Below are 18,985 nucleotides of genomic sequence, written 5' to 3' on the forward strand. Positions count from 1 at the left end.
CCACGACCGCTGAAGCCGCACACCGCTTGGCCTGTCGGTACCTGTCCGCTGCCTCCGGAGTCCTATGAGCCAAAAGAACCCGATAGGACTCCTTCTTCAGCTTGACAGCATCCCTCACCGCCGGTGTCCACCAACGGGTTCTAGGATTACCGCCACGACAGGTACCAACTACCTTGCGGCCACAACTCCAATCAGCCGCCTCGACAATAGAGGTGCGGAACATGATCCACTAGGACTCAATGTCCAGCACCTCCCTCGTGACATTTTCAAAGTTCTTCCGGAGGTGGGAATTGAATTTGTCTCTGACAGGAGACTCTGACAGACGTTCCCAGCAGACCCTCACAATGAGTCTGGGCCCGCCAGGTCTGTCCGGCATCCTCCCCCACCATCGCAGCCAACTCACCACCAGGTGGTGATCGGTAGAAAGCTCCGCCCCTCTCTTCACCCGAGTGTCCAAAACATGAGGCCGTAAATCCGATGACACAACTACAAAGTCGATCATGGAACTGTGGCCTAAAGTGTCCTGGTGCCAAGTGCACATATGGACACCCTTATGTTTGAACATGGTGTTTGTTATGGACAATATGTGACAGACACAAAAGTCTAATAACAAAACACCACTCGGGTTCAGATCCGGATGGCCATTCTTCCCAATCACGCCTCTCCAGGTTTCGCTGTCGTTGCCAACATGAACGTTGAAGTCCCCCAGTAGGACAAGGGAATCACCCAGGGGACCACTTTCCAGTACTCCCTCGAGTGTATCCAAAAAAAGCATTCGCCGTTTTCCGTAGTCTTCCCTTGACGCTACCTTTTTTATCTAATCCATGGGAGCCCGCATTCTCGTTAACTCTCCTTCGACAAATGGACAAAGTTTTTCGGTAAGTAGAATCACAGCTGACCTGGACATTCGAATGTTCTCTTGTCGTTTGAGAAGTGTTGTATCCCAAATAGCTGCAATCGCTTTTTCTTAAGGTATCCATGTGTGAATTCCACAAGCGTCTGTACATGTAGAAGAAAGAGAAAGCTTTGACTGTAAGCAGAAACTTAGAGTCAAATAATAATTTTACATGGTTAAAATATAAATTAAAATGCATTAAACACATTGGACTTGTCTTGTTGCACTCAAATAACAATTTACAATTTTCCATATTACATATAGTCTGCTATAATCAAGGATTAGATTAGAATAGAACATAAAGTTTTACTGACATTATATTAAATTATTCATGATTTATGGTTGCCACTCCCGGTCTGTGCTTTAAGAAAAATACAATTATTGATTAAGTACTAAAAACAAAACTGTGGATAAATGCACACAGATAAGCCATGTAGCAGGTAAACCACATTTATTAAAGACAAAACATTGTAGGAATTTGTTACAAAATGTAGTCATTTCACTTGCATTAGTTGACTGCTAATTGGGCAGTTTTAACTGCGCTAATATTTGGCATCAAGTTAACCAGCAGGGGAGCTGGTTAACTTATGAGAGTAGTATGTGTGTTTGTGAGAATGTCAACATGTTGTCTGAGTGACGTCAGTGAGTGAGCGGGCGAGTAAGGAGAGGTAGTGGTAGCATGTGCAGGAGTGTTAATAGCATGGTGGATGTCCGGTTGAGCCCTGTGGAAATAATAAATAAAGTGAGCAAGTTGTAACTAATCGACGGCCTCGTCCTTCCGACCAAAGAGTGGAGCTTAATGGACCCAGTGTTACCCCCGACAAAACATGGGCCCTGGAGTAAGTCACCGCCGCACAGTGGCATTCAGATGAAAGAACGGTACCGGTTCTTTTCAAAGGTGGTATAGTACCGATTTCAATTGATTAGTACCACAATATTTTATTAGTAGCAGTATACTGTACAACCCTACTACACACACATACAGTACATAGACGAAAGTGTGTTTTTGTTGTTTGTGTCTTGCAGACGTCCAGCAGCTGATCGGTAATCTAGAAGAAGTTTCCGCTCAGTTAGGGGGGAGCTCCACTTTGAAGCAGGAGACTCCACAACCACCCTGCATTAAAAAGGAAGAGGAGGAACTCTGCATCACTCAGGAGGGAGAGTGTCTTCTAGGACGAGAGGAAGCTGATTAGACCAAGTTTCCACTGAGTATTCTCTCTGTGAAGACTGAAGATGATGAAGAGAAACCACAAGTAGACAACCTCTTAGCTCCACTATCAGATAGTGAGGCTGAAGACGAGGTTGAAGTAACTTTGAGCAGCGATCAAGACTGTGAAGGTGATATGAGGACTCACACTGACAACAAACACTCTGAATGCTCTACAAAGAAGAGAGGTGAAACATGTTTGAGCTGCTCAGTTTGTGCTGAAGGTTTTACTCAAAAGAGCAGTTTGACTCGACACATGAGAACACACACAGGTGAAAAACCATTCAGTTGTTCGGTTTGTGCCAAAAGCTTTTCTCGAAAATGTGGTTTGACTCAACACATGAGAACACACACAGGAGAAAAAACATTTAATTGTTCCCTTTGTAGCAAAAACTTTTCGCGAAATTGCAGTTTGACTGAACACATGAGAACACACACAGGTGAAAAACCATTTAATTGTTCAGTTTGTGGCAAAGGCTTTTCTCATAATAACTATTTGACTAAACACATGAGAACACACACAGGTGAAAAACCATTTAGTTGTTCAGTTTGTGGCAACAGCTTTTCTGATAAGAGTAATTTGACTCATTACATGAGAACACACACAGGAGAAAAAACATTTAATTGTTCAGTTTGTGGCAACAGCTTTTCTCAAAATAGCATTCTGACTCAACACATAAGAACACACACAGGTGAAAAACCATTTAATTGTTGCAAAAGATTTTCTGTTAAGAGCAATTTGACTGAACACATGAGAACACACACTGGACTAAAACCATTAAATTGTTCAGTTTGTGGTACAAGCTTTTCTCATGACAGCTCTTTGTGGCGACACATGAGAACACACGCTGGAGAAAAACCATTTAATTGTTCAGTGTGCTGTAAAAGGTTCCAACATAAAGCAGATGCAGTAAAACACATAAGAACACACAAGGGAAAATAACCAATTAGTTGTTTAGTTTGTGGTATGTTGCTCATATGTGGCGACATCCACCCTACCCAGGACCTCCTCACTGCTTCTTTCCAAATATCTGAGGTATTCATACAAATTGGATTATTTGGAGCTTAATCTTATCCACTCAAGACCCCACGTCTTCTCTGTATTTGAAACCTTCCTGAACAGTAAGATAGATGATGCTTCAAGTGCTTGGTTACTCCTTCTTCAGTCCAGGGACCTGGGGCCTCATGTGTCAAGTTTGTACACGCTCAAAAACCTGCACTACACCCTTTTTCACTGCAAAATTGAGATGTATCAAAACTGACTAACGCATAAGTGATGCTGGGTAACTGTTTGCATAACCAAGTGCCAACTTTTACTCCTCAGACTGATTGATGTGCAAATCAGAGACATATGAACAATTAACCCCCAACACCCACAACCCAACCCCCACCTCCCTCGACATGGTCCTGGTGGAGATCTACACTCTTAGTGCTTTTCGTCTTTATTCAGAGTAATGATTTGACTTTCTAAAGGTTTTGAACTACTAAGTGGGTTGAAAAATATGTATGTGTTTCTTGTAGTATTTAAAATGTAGAATTGTTTTTCTTCAATGTTTGCCCTTTTTCTGGTTTGAACAACAGCCATGGAAAAAGTCTGTGCACATGCTTGTATATATACATTTTTTATTTTCAAACAGTAGTTGTCCGTTATTTGATTTTAGATACTTTTGCCAACCATTGTTTTAAAACAAGATTAAATTGCTTTTATTTTGAAAAACATCTGTTGTGGAGTAGGAAACGGAAGTGTCTGTATTCTAGCGCAAATGTACTTGACGCCAAGCAAAAAGACAAAGACCGCATGCTATGATTTTTTGGAGAATTTTCGAATTCACGATCTTAAAGTCATATGATTCACAGCAAATATAGCAACAAATATCTCAATTGGTATTTTCCAAAGCCACGAAACGTGCATTGAGTTTGGAGCGATATCTGAAGTGAAGATTGAAGACGTGATAGAAGATGGACGACTACTGCTATGCTAAGATGGCGACGTCCGCTAAAAGAGAACATGAAAGAGAATCAACTTCCAGCAAATCACCAACGGAGATAAAGACGAAAGATGAAGGTGAGTGAGTTGAAGTTTTGTCATTTGAAAGCTATTTCAAGCCCTGAAAAAAGTGCCGACCTTGTTGAAGAATGTAAAGAAAGAGCCGCCATGATTCAGAGGTGGGACCAAGTCATTGTTTTGCAAGTCACAAGTAAGTCTCAAGTCTTTGCCCTCAAGTCTCGAGTCAAGTCCAAAGTCAAGACTGGAAAGTCTCAAGTCAAGTCCTAAATCCTGCATTTTGAGTTTTGAGTCTTTTCAAGTCCTTTTAACCACAGACTAGGGCTGGGCGATATGGCCTTTTTTTAATATCGCGATATTTTAAGGCCATATCACGATACACGATATATATGTGGATATTTTGCCTTAGCCTTGAATGAACACTTGATGCATATAATCACAGCAGTATGATGATTCTATGTGTCTACATTAAAACATTCTTCTTCATACTGCATTAATATATGCTACTTTTAAACTTTCATGCAGAGAAGGAAATCACAACTAAAAAAATCACCATTTTTTTCATACGGTGTTGATCTAGAAATGTTTGCTTTGGCATTTTAATGGTATGGGCGTGTGGCACCGAACGGAGATGTTGACGTGCGGAGTAAGCACAGTTCATTCTCTAGCGGGTGACTTTTCAAATGATGCTACATATTATCAGAAATGCTTTCGCCCCACATTTGACAAATTACGGTTGTCTGTTCAACATATTCCCACTTGAAGCCAAACCACCGCCAGACGATGGACCCCCTGCTGTTTTGTGGGGGAATTAATTATTCCTTCATTTGTTACCAGATTCGCACCTTCTTTCTCTCGTATTATTGCTAGCATCACAGCTAACGTTAGCCATGCTGCTACCTCTCTGCTGCGAGAGGTCGTATACGTATGTGACGTCTGACGTGACAGTATGTGACGTATGTAGAAGCTGCGCTTGCTGTCTGAGAGAAGGAGACACAGGAAAGAGCGAGAAGAGCCTGTAGTGTAATGCCAGCAGCTAAAAGCAACGGCGTGAGAACGCATACTCGAATATCACGATATAGTCATTTTCTATATCGCACAGAGACGAACCCGCGATATATCGCGCATATCGATATATCGCCCAGCCCTACCACAGTCTAATATATTTACACAGATTGTGTATGCTTTTCAAACGCTGCTTTTATTTATTAAAACAAGTGCATTTGAAATTGCAGGAAAAAAAATAGTGCCGACATTGCATTTCATGATAGCACTGTTAACCAGTGCAACTGTACTTATTTGCACAAAAGTGTTAACATTGTATTTCCATGGCATATTGCATTGTAACTAGTTCTATAGCGGTTTCTATCCTGTTCTTACCTTTTCTCATTGATCTCATCTCATACTGTATGTGTGTTTATGTGTGCGTACACATGAAAAACATAACAAATACATGAACATGACAATGAACCGAGTTGGTACTTTTTAGATGTCAGGGCTATATGCAATATGTACACATATTCTTAATATAGTATACATTTTAACTGACCTTTATTTGACTATGTTTGTCTTTTTGTAGGTGGCTAAAATACGCGGTGCTGCTGACCGCCGTCTAACGTTACGTTGCTGTGTGTGATACATTGACTAACGTAACGTTACGTGTAGATACCTCATGCAAGCCTGCTTAAAAAAAATCACTTGACAAAAAGTATGAATACGGTAGCGAACTGCAGTGGACGCAACAGATTGCCGTGTTTGCAATGAAGTTATAACCATAGACATCTTATAAGTAGACGCAGCATTGGCTGCTGTGACGCGAGCAATTTGGCCGCCATCTTGAAGTGGTGATGAGGAGCCGGCGAGCAGCCTAAACTGACAGTTGACAGGTAGAAAACAAAGATGCCGGCCGGGCTGGTGTTCAGCGTTTTCCTGCTCAAATGAGCGGACTGTTGAAAATAGGAATCGGGGGACTACTTTTCGTAAGTAAGATTTGACATTAACGTACTATTGGTTTGTTTTGTGAAAAGACTATTAGCACAGAGTTGAGAAGGAGCAAAAATCTTCAATATTTGTATGTGAAAATCACAAAGAAATCTTCTGGGGGGCGGATAACCTCCCTACATACCATACCAACTTTATTTATAAAGCCATTTAAAAACAAGCACAGTTGAAAAACAAAGGGCTGTACACCACAAATAAATAGAGGCAAAGGACAGACTAAAAAATAACATTTAAAACAGAAATAAAAATACACATTTAAAAAGCAAATATAAATTACCCTAAGAACAGTTTGTTAGATAAAAAACAATTTAAAAAAACAGAGGTTTGGTTTACAAACTTTCAGCCCCACCTAAAACAAAATTCACCAACCGCCACTGATTATGATGCATTCTCATTTTAGGCAAAATATAAAATAATACTTTCTTAACAGTATAATTGTAACCAGGAATAAGTCTTCAAGTAACAATATTCAAATACTAACATTGTTGGGTAAACCAGAATTTGGTTTTATTCGGAATCCAGTGAAACAGATTGGTGGTTTTAGCTGATATAAAGACTTTAAGGTGTTTATATATGTGTATGTTGAAGTATTTGGCAGACGCTTTTATCCAAAGCAACATACATAAAAAATACATATAAAACAATCACTATAAACATGATCATTTAAGGGAAGAAAGTAATAGAAAATATTAATTCAAAGTGTCAAGACAGAATAAACTCTCTGCTGCTGCAGCAACAGAGATACAGTCTATAAGATATATAGATATCTAATGTATTCATACATTGTTTGTGTAGGATTTGCGCATGTATATATAACCTAATCATATTGTTTCTTCAATTTAAAAATAGCTGACCATTTTTTTCCCCCTTCTCTGGGATTATATTCCCAGTTTTGATCTTGGTTGTCTGGTCACTTATAGCATATAAGATTATTCTATTACTGTTAAGCAAACTTTGAATAATAAAAACATGTGTCCTTTATCATAGCTACACGTATGACAAAAAAGTGCGTGAAAATCAGTGGTATTCAGTGAGGTAAAATGAATTAAATGCGCTGACAGTTCATTGCTCCTGCCAAATGAATTGCTCTGAGTGGAGCGGATCACCACTCCAAGATGGCGGCCACGCGTCTCGTCTGCGCCAGTAGGCAGTAGCGCTCGATGCTGCGTCTACTTATAAGATGTCTATGGTTATAACGTTAGCAGTGAGTTTACAGCCTCACTGATTTAACTACACAGCAAATAAAAGTCACGTTACTTAGCCAATAAATGTTATTTTGCATTCAAAACTTACCCTTCTTTGTGCAACTTCAAATGTCGAACGAAGTTGGAAGTTGTTGCGTCTCCGTATGTAATATTCGAACTGCGTGATTTGCATATGGCAATTCATTTTTTGTTGACCAAGTCGTAGTTTTTATACCCGAACGAAACCAACTTTGGCATAATTGTTTCTCACCGCCGCGTTGTTTGACAACTCTTGGTCATTAGTTCTCCTGCAATTCGATTGGATGAATGCTGCGTGATGAAAACAACGTAGATCTAATTTGAATGGCTGTTGTACTGAGAGCACACCAGCTGACAGGAACAACACGCTGATCGACAGGCCCGGCCCTAACCAATCTGGCGCCCTAGGCGCCCTCACAAGAAACCGAATAGCTTTATCTTTGACCTTTTTTTTTTACTTACAACTATACCTAATATATAAAGGGGTGGACAAGTGACTATTACCTGCAGGGCAAACATTAGCTAACCAGAAGGCAATAACAATGTAAACAAAAACACCTGCTTAAAAGATAATACCTGAGGAATGTAAGGTGAGTACTGTAATTACCTAACATTACATTATTATTTTCCATAACAATTTAGCCCCCTCCACAATATTAACCCGACGTTAAAACAGAACTAGCTATTTATTGATTAGCAATTGCCGAATCATGTAACATTAGCTTAATGCTAACAAGCCAGGTTACTATCACATTCTGGAACATACAAATAATTTCATGTAGGCTAACGTTACCTACCTGCTACCTCTGTCTTTTCTCGTTTCTACTCCTCTTCTTTTCTCTTTTTTCTTCCTTGGGCACCTGACAGTTTTGGCCGTTTTGACATCTTGTGTTGATTTTTTGATGTGGATGCATATGACGTCCAAAAAGAGTCATGATACGGGAAGGGGGGGCATAATGTTGTAACAAATAATATTTCTATTAAATAGGCTTTACTTTGCATTTTAATTAACGTGGGATTATTTTTTTGTATTTAGAAATAATAGTACCAACTTTCTTTCTTTTTTTTTTTTTCTCCAACATTTGTGGCACTGGCGTGGCGCCCCCTGATGGACGGCGCCCTTAGCATTTGCCTATACGGCCTATGCCACGGGCCGGCCCTGCTGATCGACACAGACGAAGAAAATGAAAGATATGGAGCGCTCCCAAATAACTTTTTAAGCTTTGGGTTTTGGGGAAAGTAGCAAGTCATGTCAAGTCAAAAGGCTCAAGTCCAAGTGAAGTCACAAGTCATTGATGTTAAAGTCTAAGTCGAGTTGCAAGTCTCTTTACATTTTGTCAAGTCGAGTCTAAAGTTATCAAATTCATGACTCGAGTCTGACTCGAGTCCAAGTCATGTGACTCGAGTACACACCTCTGGTATTTAAAATGTATGATTTTTTTCTTCAATGTTTGCCCTTTTTCTGGTTTGAACAACAGCCATGGAAAAAGTCTGTGCACGTGCTTGTATATATCTATTTTTTATTTTCAAAGAGTTGTTGTCCATTATTTAGTGTTAGATACTTTTGCCAACGATTGTTTTAAAACAAGATTACATTTACTTTATTTTGAAAAACATCTGTTGTGGAGGAGGAAACGGAAGTGGCGGGCTTTTAGCGCATGCGCAAATGTACTTGACGCGAAGCAAAAAGACGAGGACCGTATGCTATGGTTGTTCGGAGATTCTTCGAATTCACGATCTTAAAGTCATATGATTCACAGCAAATATAGCAACAAATATCTCAATTGGTATTTTCCAAAGCCACGAAACGTGCATTGAGTTTGGAGCGATATGTGAAGTGAAGATTGAAGACGTGATAGAAGATGGACGACTACTGCTATGCTAAGATGGCGACGTCCGCTAAAAGAGAACATGAAAGAGAATCAACTTCCAGCAAATCACCAACGGAGATAAAGACGAAAGATGAAGGTGAGTGAGTTGAAGTTTTGTCATTTTAAAGCTATTTCAAGCCCTTAAAGTCTAAATGAGCCGACCTTGTTGAAGAATGTAAAGAAAGAGCCGCCATGATTGTTAGCTTGAAGAAGGCAGTGGAGTTCACATCAGAGGAGATGAAAGAATGCAAAAGTCACATTTAGAAACTAAAAGCAAAACAACAACTCTGTTAGGCTCGTTTGGTGTGTGTAAGGAAGGGATAGTAGTTCTTTTAGAGTTGGGACACGATGGACAGATTCCGGCCAGAGAATCCTTTAATCATCTTTATTGCTGAAAGGTGAATGTGTGTGTGTGTGTGTGTGTGTGTGTGTGTGTGTGTGTGTGTGTGTCTGTGTGTGTGTGTGTGTGTGTGTGTGTGTGGTCTAAAGAAATAGAGAAAAGAGGAAAAATTACAATCCAATTATATACTCATTAATATGCAGCAATATACATGTATATGCATACATAATATAATATAATATCATCCATCCATCCATCCATCTTCTTCCGCTTATCCGAGGTCGGGTCGCGGGGGCAGCAGCTTAAGCAGGGAAGCCCAGACTTCCCTCTCCCCAGCCACTTCGACCAGCTCTTCCCGGGGATCCCGAGGCGTTCCCAGGCCAGCCGGGTGACATCGTCTTCCCAACGTGTCCTGGGTTTTCCCCCTGGCCTCTTACCGGTTGGACATGCCCTACACACCTCCCTAGGGAGGCGTTCAGGTGGCATCCTGACCAGATGCCTGAACCACCTCATCTGGTTCCTCTCCATGTGGTGGAGCAGAAGCTTTACTATGAGCTCCCCCCGGATGGCAGAGCTTCTCACCCTATCTCTAAGGGAGAGCCCCGCCACCCGGCGGAGGAAACTCATTTTGGCCGCTTGTACCCGTGATCTTGTTCTTTCGGTTTTAACCCAAAGCTCATGACCATAGGTGAGGATGGGAACGTAGATCGACCGGTAAATTGAGAGTTTTGCCTTCCAACTCAGCTCCTTCACCACAACGGATCGATACAGCGTCTGCATTACTGAAGACGCCGCACCGATCCGCCTGTCGATCTCACGATCCACTCTTCCCTCATTCGTGAACAAGACTCCGAGGTATTTGAACTCCTCCACTTGGGGCATGGTCTCCTCCCCAACCCAGAGATGACACTCCACCCTTTTCCGGGCAACAACCATGGACTCGGACTTGGAGGTGTTGATTCTCATCCCAGTCACTTCACAAACCGATCCAGTGAGAGCTGAAGATGCTGGCCAGATGAGGCCATCAGGACCACATCATCTGCAAAAAGCAGAAACCTAATCCTGCAGCCACCAAACCGGATCCCCTCAACGCCTTGACTGCGCCTAGTAGAGATGCGCGGTTTGCGGACACAACCGCGGAGTCCGCGGGTAATCCGCGGGTCGGGCGGTTGAAATAAAAAAAAAATTAGATTTTATCTGCGGGTCGGGCGGTTGAAATTTAAAAAAATTAGATTTTAAATAGATTCAGGCGGGTGGCGGTTAAACCAATTCGGAAATATATATACATAGTTAAATGTTGTTACCCACATACGAAAAACGAGCAGCACTCTTTGAAACATGCAATTATTTATCAGCAGGCACTGCACTGCAGCACAACACAACAGAAGATGAAAAAAAAAAAGATTGCAACGCCGGCAGCAAACGTGGTACGCGACAAACTAAAAAAGGGAAAACTAAAGACCAGGGGAAAAAAAGGCCAGAAAAGTTCAGCGTGGACTCGTTTTTATGAGGTTGTAAATCAGGATGATAGTAATGCTGGCTACGTGATTTGCAAGAGCTGCGACGCTGTTTATGTCTACGACAGTCACAAAACCGGGACATCTAACATGGTGCATCACATTTGTGCAAAACCATGATAAAGTGCAGTCTGATGGGTTTGATTTCCCCCCTTCAGCTATTTGCCTTGGCCAATAAGTTGGAGGTAATTTATTATTATTATTTTTTTTTGTTTAAATAGAGATGACATACATATGTTATTGTATAATTTAAGTTTGTGCGCGTGATTGACAGCCTAAGGCTTATGAGGCACATTTTTTATTTATTTTTTTGTTTCAACTTAAAAATGTATGAGCCTATGCCTACAACATAGGCTATGTGTTTATCTTTATTTTCCTGCCTGTCGTTGACAATGGAGATTGTCTGATATTTTGTCATGGCTGCAGATCAATCAATAAAGGTTCATCTTTGTCGCAAAATTGTTCACTGCTTCACTGTGCACCCCGCCCTCGTCCCTATTTGAGCATTATAACGTTAACAAGTTAATATTCATTGAAATAAATTCAGAAATTTTTTTTTACCTAACGAAAATATAGGCCTAGTCTTTCTAAAACGTTTTTTTAACTTCTTAAAAGCCTCGTTCTGCTTGCTGCAACTGCGCACACAAAGTGTGAGGAACGCACTCCTGATCTGAGGGCATTGGCAACAATAGTCAACACTTTCTTAATGGAAATGACAATAATATTATAATAATGATAAATAATATTATCACGCATTAATATCTCTTAGCCACTAATGCGTGGCCAAGAGATATTAATTTGTGTGTGATGATACCGGGTAGAAGGAGACGGCACTGAGACAGGGAGAGCGTTTAGCCTGGGGCGTATTTATTCAAAAGGGAATTATATATATCTCTATATAAATATATATATAATAATAATAATAATATATATATATTTATATATGTATAATTCATACAATATATTATCCAATATATTATATGATATTATACTATATATTATATTATACTATATTATATTATATATATATCAATATATATTTATATCAATATATGTATATATATATATATATATATATATTAGATGTGTATGTAACCAAACAGGAAATGGGTGTCAAACTATGTTTGGAATTTAACTGGAGGGTTTTACCGTAAGTGTTGGAGGTGCGTGTTGAGAGGAGCGGTGCTGTCAAGAAAGGGCGAGGCAGGCAGGGTTTGTCCAGGGGCGGAAGCGTGGTCGGGAGGCAGGAGGAGGATCTCTGGTGGCGGTTGTTTAAGTAGTCGTCCCTCTCATCATGCCTGCAGCAGTTTGAGTGAAGCGCGCCCGAGCGCGCTTGGAGGTGCGTTTAGCGCGGCTCCCAGATGACTGCGCACTGGTGTGCGTCTGGGCTGTGACAGCGTGGCACGCATTGAATGTCTCTGCTCAATTGGATCAGTCTCCTTTCTTTAACAGGCAAAAGCTTTATAACCTCACTAATGCCTTGCATCGTCTATATTAGATATATAACAACGGGTGGGTGCGGGCCGGTGTGGTTTTGATAACATGTTGGTTCGGGTGGATGGCGGATGGGTGACGACTTTTGTGATGCGGTTGCGGATGAAATAATTGCCTATCCGCGCATCTCTAGCGCCTAGTAATTCTGTCCATAAAAGTTATGAACAGAATGGGTGACAAAGGGCAGCCTTGGCGGAGTCCAACCCTCACTGGAAACGTGTCCGACTTACTGCCGGCAATGCAGACCAAGTTCTGACACTGATCGCACAGGGAGCGGACCGCCACAATCAGACAGTCCGATGCCTCGTACTCTCTGAGTACTCCCTACAGGATTTCCCGAGGGACACGGTCGAATGCCTTCTCCAAGTCCACAAAGCACATGTTGACTGGTTGGGCAAACTCTCATGCACCCTCAAGGACCCTGCCGAAAGTATATAGATGGTCCACAGTTCCACGACCAGGATGTCCACGCAATGCTGCAGAGTCTTGTCAACCAAGACAGCCCCACAGCATCCAGAGCCTTAAGGAACTCCGGGCGGATCTCATCTACCCCCGGGGCCTTGCCACCGAGGAGCTTTTTAACTATCTCAGCAACCTCAGCCCCAGAAATAGGAGAGCCCACCACAGATTCCACAGGCACTGCTTCCTCATAGGAAGACGTGTTGGTAGGATTGAGGAGGTCTTCGAAGTATTCCCTCCACCGATCCACAACATCCGTAGTCGAGGTCAGCAGAACACTATCCTCACCATACACGGTGTTGACAGTGAACTCCTTCCTGAGGCGGCGGCTGGTGGTCCAGATGGCTTCGAAGCCGTCCGGAAGTCGTTTTCCATGGCTTCCCCGAACTCCTCCCATGTCCGGGTTTTTGCCTCCACGACCGCTGAAGCCGCACACCGCTTGGCCTGTCGGTACAAGTCCGCTGCCTCCGGAGTCCTATGAGCCAAAAGAACCAAATAGGACTCCTTCTTCAGCTTGACAGCATCCCTCACTGTTGGTGTCCACCAACGGGTTCTAGGATTACCGCCACGACAGGTACCAACTACCTTGCGGCCACAGCTCCAATCAGCCGCCTCGACAATAGATGTGCGGAACATGATCCACTAGGACTCAATGTCCAGCACCTCCCTCGTGACATGTTGAAAGTTCTTCCGGAGGTGGGAATTGAAATTGTCTCTGACAGGAGACTCTGCCAGACGTTCCCAGCAGACCCTCACAATGCGTCTGGGCCCGCCAGGTCTGTCCGGCATCCTCCCCCACCATCGCAGCCAACTCACCACCAGGTGGTGATCGGTAGAAAGCTCCGCCCCTCTCTTCACCCGAGTGTCCAAAACATGAGGCCGTAAATCCGATGACACAACTACAAAGTCGATCATGGAACTGCGGCCTAGGGTGTCCTGGTGCCAAGTGCACATATGGACACCCTTAAGTTTGAACATGGTGTTTGTTATGGACAATCTGTGACAGGCACAAAAGTCTAATAACAAAACACCACTCGGGTTCAGATCCGGATGGCCATTCTTCCCAATCACGCCTCTCCAGGTTTCGCTGTCGTTGCCAACATGAACGTTGAAGTCCCCCAGTAGGACCCGGGGGACCACTTTCCAGTACTCCCTCGAGTGTATCCAAAAAAAGCATTTGCTGTTTTCCGTAGTCTTCCCTCGACGCTACCTTTTTTTTAATCTAATCCATGGGAGCCCGCATTCTCGTTATCTCTCCTTCGACAAATGGACAAAGTTTTTCGGTAAGTAGAATCACAGCTGACCTGGACATTCGAATGTTCTCTTGTCGTTTGAGAAGTGTTGTATCCCAAATAGCTGCAATCGCTTTTTCTGAAGGTATCCATGTGTGAATTCCACAAGCGTCTGTACATGTAGAAGGAGAAAGCTTTGACTGTAAGCAGAAACTTAGAGTCAAATAATAATTTTACAAGGTTAAAATATAAATTAAAATGCATTAAACACATTGGACTTGTCTCGTTGCACTCAAATAACAATTTACAATTTTCCATATTACATATAGTCTGCTATAATCAAGGATTAGATTAGAATAGAACAAAGTTTTACTGACATTATATTAAATTATTCATGATTTATGGTTGCCACTCCTGGTCTGTGCTTTAAGAAAAATAAAATTTTTAATTAAGTACTAAAAACAAAACTATGAATACATGTACACAGATAAGCCATGTAGCAGGTAAAACACATTTATTAAAGACAAAACATTGTAGGAATTTGTTACAAAATGTAGTCATTTCACTTGCATTAGTTGACTGCTAATTGGGCAGTTTTAACTGCGCTAATATTTGGCATCAAGTTAACCAGCAGGGGAGCTGGTTAACTTATGAGAGTAGTATGTGTGTTTGTGAGAATGTCAACGTGTTGTCTGAGTGACGTCAGTGAGTGAGGGGGCGAGTAAGGAGAGGTAGTGGTAGCATGTGCAGGAGTGTTAATAGCATGGTGGATGTCTGGTTGTGCCCTGTGGAAATAATAAATAAAGTGAGCAAGTTGTAACTAATCGACGGCCTCGTCCTTCCGACCAAAGAGCGGCGCTTTATGGACCCAGTGTTACCCCCGACAAAACATGGGCCCTGGAGGTAGTCACCGTCGCACAGCGGCATTCAGATGAAAGAGCGGTACCGGTTCTTTTCAAAGGTGGTATAGTACCGATTTCAATTGATTAGTACCACGATACTTTATTAGTAGCAGTATACTGTACAACCCTACTACACACACATACAGTACATAGAAGAAAGTGTGTTTTTGTTGTTTGTGTCTTGCAGACGTCCAGCAGCTGATCGGTAATCCAGAAGAAGTTACCCCTCAGTTAGCGGGGAGCTACACTTTGAAGCAGGAGACTCCACAACCACCCTGCATTAAAAAGGAAGAGGAGGAACTCTGCATCACTCAGGAGGGAGAGTGTCTTCTAGGACGAGAGGAAGCTGATTACACCAAGTTTCCACTGAGTATTCTCTCTGTGAAGACTGAAGATGATGAAGAGAAACCACAAGTAGACAACCTCTTAGCTCCACTATCAGATAGTGAGGCTGAAGACGAGGTTGAAGAACCTTTGAGCAGCGATAAAGACTGTGAAGGTGATATGAGGACTCACACTGACAACAAACACTCTGAATGCTCTACAAAGAAGAGAGGTAAAACATGTTTGAGCTGCTCAGTTTGTGCTGAAAGTTTTACTCAAAAGAGCAGTTTGACTCGACACATGAGAACACACACAGGTGAAAAACCATTCAGTTGTTCAGTTTGTGCCAAAAGCTTTTCTCGAAAATGTGGTTTGACTGAACACATGAGAACACACACAGGAGAAAAAACATTTAATTGTTCAGTTTGTGGCAAAAACTTTTCTCAAAATAGCTGTTTGACTCGACACATGAGAACACACGCAGGAGAAAAACCATGTACTTGTTCAGTTTGTGGCAAAGGCTTTTCTCAAAATAGCTATTTGACTCTACACATGAGAACACACACAGGTGAAAAACCATTTAATTGTTCAGTTTGTGGCAAAAGCTTTTCTCAAAATAACTATTTGTCTAAACACATGAGAACACACACAGGTGAAAAACCATTTAATTGTTCAGTTTGTGGCATAAGCTTTTCTCAAAATAGCTGTTTGACTCGACACATGAGAACACACGCAGGAGAAAAACCATGTACTTGTTTAGTTTGTGGCAAAGGCTTTTCTCAAAATAGCTATTTGACTCTACACATGAGAACACACACAGGTGAAAAACCATTTAATTGTTCAGTTTGTGGCGAAAGCTTTTCTCAAAATAACTATTTGTCTAAACACATGAGAACACACACAGGTGAAAAACCATTTAATTGTTCAGTTTGTGGCATAAGCTTTTCTCAAAATAGCTGTTTGACTCGACACATGAGAACACACGCAGGAGAAAAACCATGTACTTGTTCAGTTTGTTGCAAAGGCTTTTCTCAAAATAGCTATTTGACTAAACACATGAGAACACACACAGGTGAAAAACCATTTAGTTGTTCAGTTTGTGGCAACAGCTTTTCTCAAAATAGCAATCTGACTCAACACATGAGAACACACACTGGACAAAAATCATTTAGTTGTTCAGTGTGCTGTAAAAGGTTCTCACGTAATGCAGACGCAGTAAAACACATGAGAACACACAAGGGAAAATAACCAATTAGTTGTTTAGTTTGTGGTATGTTGCTCATATGTGGTGACATCCACCCTACCCAGGACCTCCTCACTGCTTCTTTCACAAATATCTGAGGTATTCATACAAACTGGGATTATTTGGAGCATAATCTTATCTACTCATGACCCCATGTCTTCTCTGTGTCTGAAACCTTCCTGAACAGTAAGATAGATGATGCTTCAAGTGCTTGGTTACTCCTTCTTCAGTCCAGGGACCTGGGGCCTCATGTGTCAAGTTTGTACACGCTCAAAAACCTGCACTACACCCTTTTTCACTGCAAAATTGAGATGTATCAAAACTGACTAACGCATAAGTGATGCTGGGTAAATGTTTGCATAACAAATTGCCAACTTTTACTCCTCAGACTGATTGATGTGCAAATCAGAGACATATGAACAATTAACCCCCAACACCCACAACCCAACCCCCACCTCCCTCGACATGGTCCTGGTGGAGATCTACACTCTTAGTGCTTTTCTTCTTTATTCAGAGTAATGATTTGACTTTCTAAAGGTTTTGAACTACTAAGTGGGTTGAAAAATATGTATGTGTTTCTTGTAGTATTTAAAATGTAGAATTGTTTTTCTTCAATGTTTGCCCTTTTTCTGGTTTGAACAACAGCCATGGAAAAAGTCTGTGCACATGCTTGTATATATACATTTTTTATTTTCAAACAGTAGTTGTCCGTTTTTTGATGTTAGATACTTTTGCCAACCATTGTTTTAAAACAAGATTAAATTGCCTTTATTTTGAAAAACATCTGTTGTGGAGTAGGAATAGGAAGTGTCTGTATTCTAGCGCAAATGTACTTGACGCCAAGCAAAAAGACAAAGACCGCATGCTATGATTTTTTGGGAGACTTTTCGAATTCACGATCTTAAAGTCATATGATTCACAGCAAATATAGCAACAAATATCTCAATTGGTATTTTCCAAAGCCACGAAACGTGCATTGAGTTTGGAGCGATATGTGAAGTGAAGATTGAAGACGTGATAGAAGATGGACGACTACTGCTATGCTAAGATGGCGACGTCCGCTAAAAGAGAACATGAAAGAGAATCAACTTCCAGCAAATCACCAACGGAGATAAAGACGAAAGATGAAGGTGAGTGAGTTGAAGTTTTGTCATTTGAAAGCTATTTGAATTTCAAGCCCTTAAAGTAGAAATGAGCCGACCTTGTTGAAGAATGTAAAGAAAGAGCCGCCATGATTCAGAGGTGGGACCAAGTCATTGTTTTGCAAGTCACAAGTAAGTCTCAAGTCTTTGCCCTCAAGTCTCGAGTCAAGTCCAAAGTCAAGAATGGAAAGTCTCAAGTCAAGTCCCAAATCCTGCATTTTAAGTTGCGAGTCCTTTCAAGTCCTTTTAACCACAGACTAGGGCTGGGCGATATGGCCTTTTTTTAATATCGCGATATTTTAAGGCCATATCACGATACACGATATATATGTGGATATTTTGCCTTAGCCTTAAATCAACACTTGATGCATATAATCACAGCAGTATGATGATTCTATGTGTCTACATTAAAACATTCTTCTTCATACTGCATTAATATATGCTACTTTTAAACGTTCATGCAGAGAAGGAAATCACAACTAAAAAAATCACAATTTTTTTCATACAGTGTTGATCTGGAAATGTTTGCCTCGGCATTTTGATGGTGTGGGCGTGTGGCACTGAACGGAGATGTTGACGTGCGGAGAAAGCACAGTTCATTCTCTAGCGGGTGACTTTTGAAATGATGCTACATATTAGCAGAAATGCTAATTTTTATAGCAACGCTTTTGCCCCACATTTGACAAATTACGGTTGTCTGTTCAACATATTCCCACTTGAAGCCAAACCACCGCCAGACGATGGACCCCCTGCTGTTTTTTGGGGGAATTATTCCTTCATTTGTTACCAGATTCGCACCTTCTTTCTCTCGTATTACCGCTAGCATCACAGCTAACGTTAGCCATGCTGCTACCTCTCTGCTGCGAGAGGTCGTATACGTATGTGACGTATGACGTGACAGTATGTGACGTATGTAGAAGCTGCACTTGCTGTCTGAGAGAAGGAGACACAGGAAAGAGTGAGAAGAGCCTGTAGTGTAATGCCAGCAGCTAAAAGCAACGGCGTGAGAAAGCATACTCGAATATCACGATAGTCATTTTCTATATCGCACAGAGACGAACTCGCGATATATCGCGCATATCGATATATCGCCCAGCCCTACCACAGACTAATATATTTACACAGATTGT

The 18,985-nt window shown here is 41.5% G+C and overlaps 3 protein-coding genes across 3 annotated transcripts in view; all 3 read left to right on the forward strand.

The window, feature by feature from the left end:
• LOC133619325 (uncharacterized) overlaps positions 1–18,985 on the forward strand; it is a 73,741-nt gene that overhangs the window by 20,654 nt on the left and 34,102 nt on the right. The window lies entirely within an intron of this gene.
• On the forward strand, positions 2,066–3,733 carry LOC140679632 (uncharacterized). Its single transcript, XM_072915461.1, has one exon. The coding sequence runs from the start codon at positions 2,239–2,241 to the stop codon at positions 3,043–3,045; it is 807 nt and encodes a 268-aa protein (XP_072771562.1). The 5' UTR covers positions 2,066–2,238; the 3' UTR covers positions 3,046–3,733.
• LOC140679664 (uncharacterized) lies at positions 3,504–17,433 on the forward strand. The gene is made up of 3 exons (XM_072915518.1): positions 3,504–3,553; positions 15,117–15,205; positions 15,334–17,433. Exons 1-3 carry the CDS (start codon positions 3,504–3,506, stop codon positions 16,716–16,718), a joined length of 1,524 nt encoding a protein of 507 aa, XP_072771619.1. The 3' UTR covers positions 16,719–17,433.

Source organism: Nerophis lumbriciformis, linkage group LG20, assembly GCF_033978685.3.
Source record: "Nerophis lumbriciformis linkage group LG20, RoL_Nlum_v2.1, whole genome shotgun sequence".
In the NCBI taxonomy this organism is placed as follows: Eukaryota; Metazoa; Chordata; class Actinopteri; order Syngnathiformes; family Syngnathidae; genus Nerophis; species Nerophis lumbriciformis.

Coding starts and splice junctions, on each gene's coding strand:
- LOC140679632 (XM_072915461.1), top strand. CDS start 2,239: ATGAGGACTCACACTGACAACAAACACTCTGAATGCTCTACAAAGAAG.
- LOC140679664 (XM_072915518.1), top strand. CDS start 3,504: ATGGTCCTGGTGGAGATCTACACTCTTAGTGCTTTTCGTCTTTATTCA. Junction 3,554..15,116: donor GCTTTTCGTCTTTATTCAGA/GTAATGATTTGA, acceptor TTATGGACCCAG/TGTTACCCCCGACAAAACAT. Junction 15,206..15,333: donor GGTACCGGTTCTTTTCAAAG/GTGGTATAGTAC, acceptor TGTGTCTTGCAG/ACGTCCAGCAGCTGATCGGT.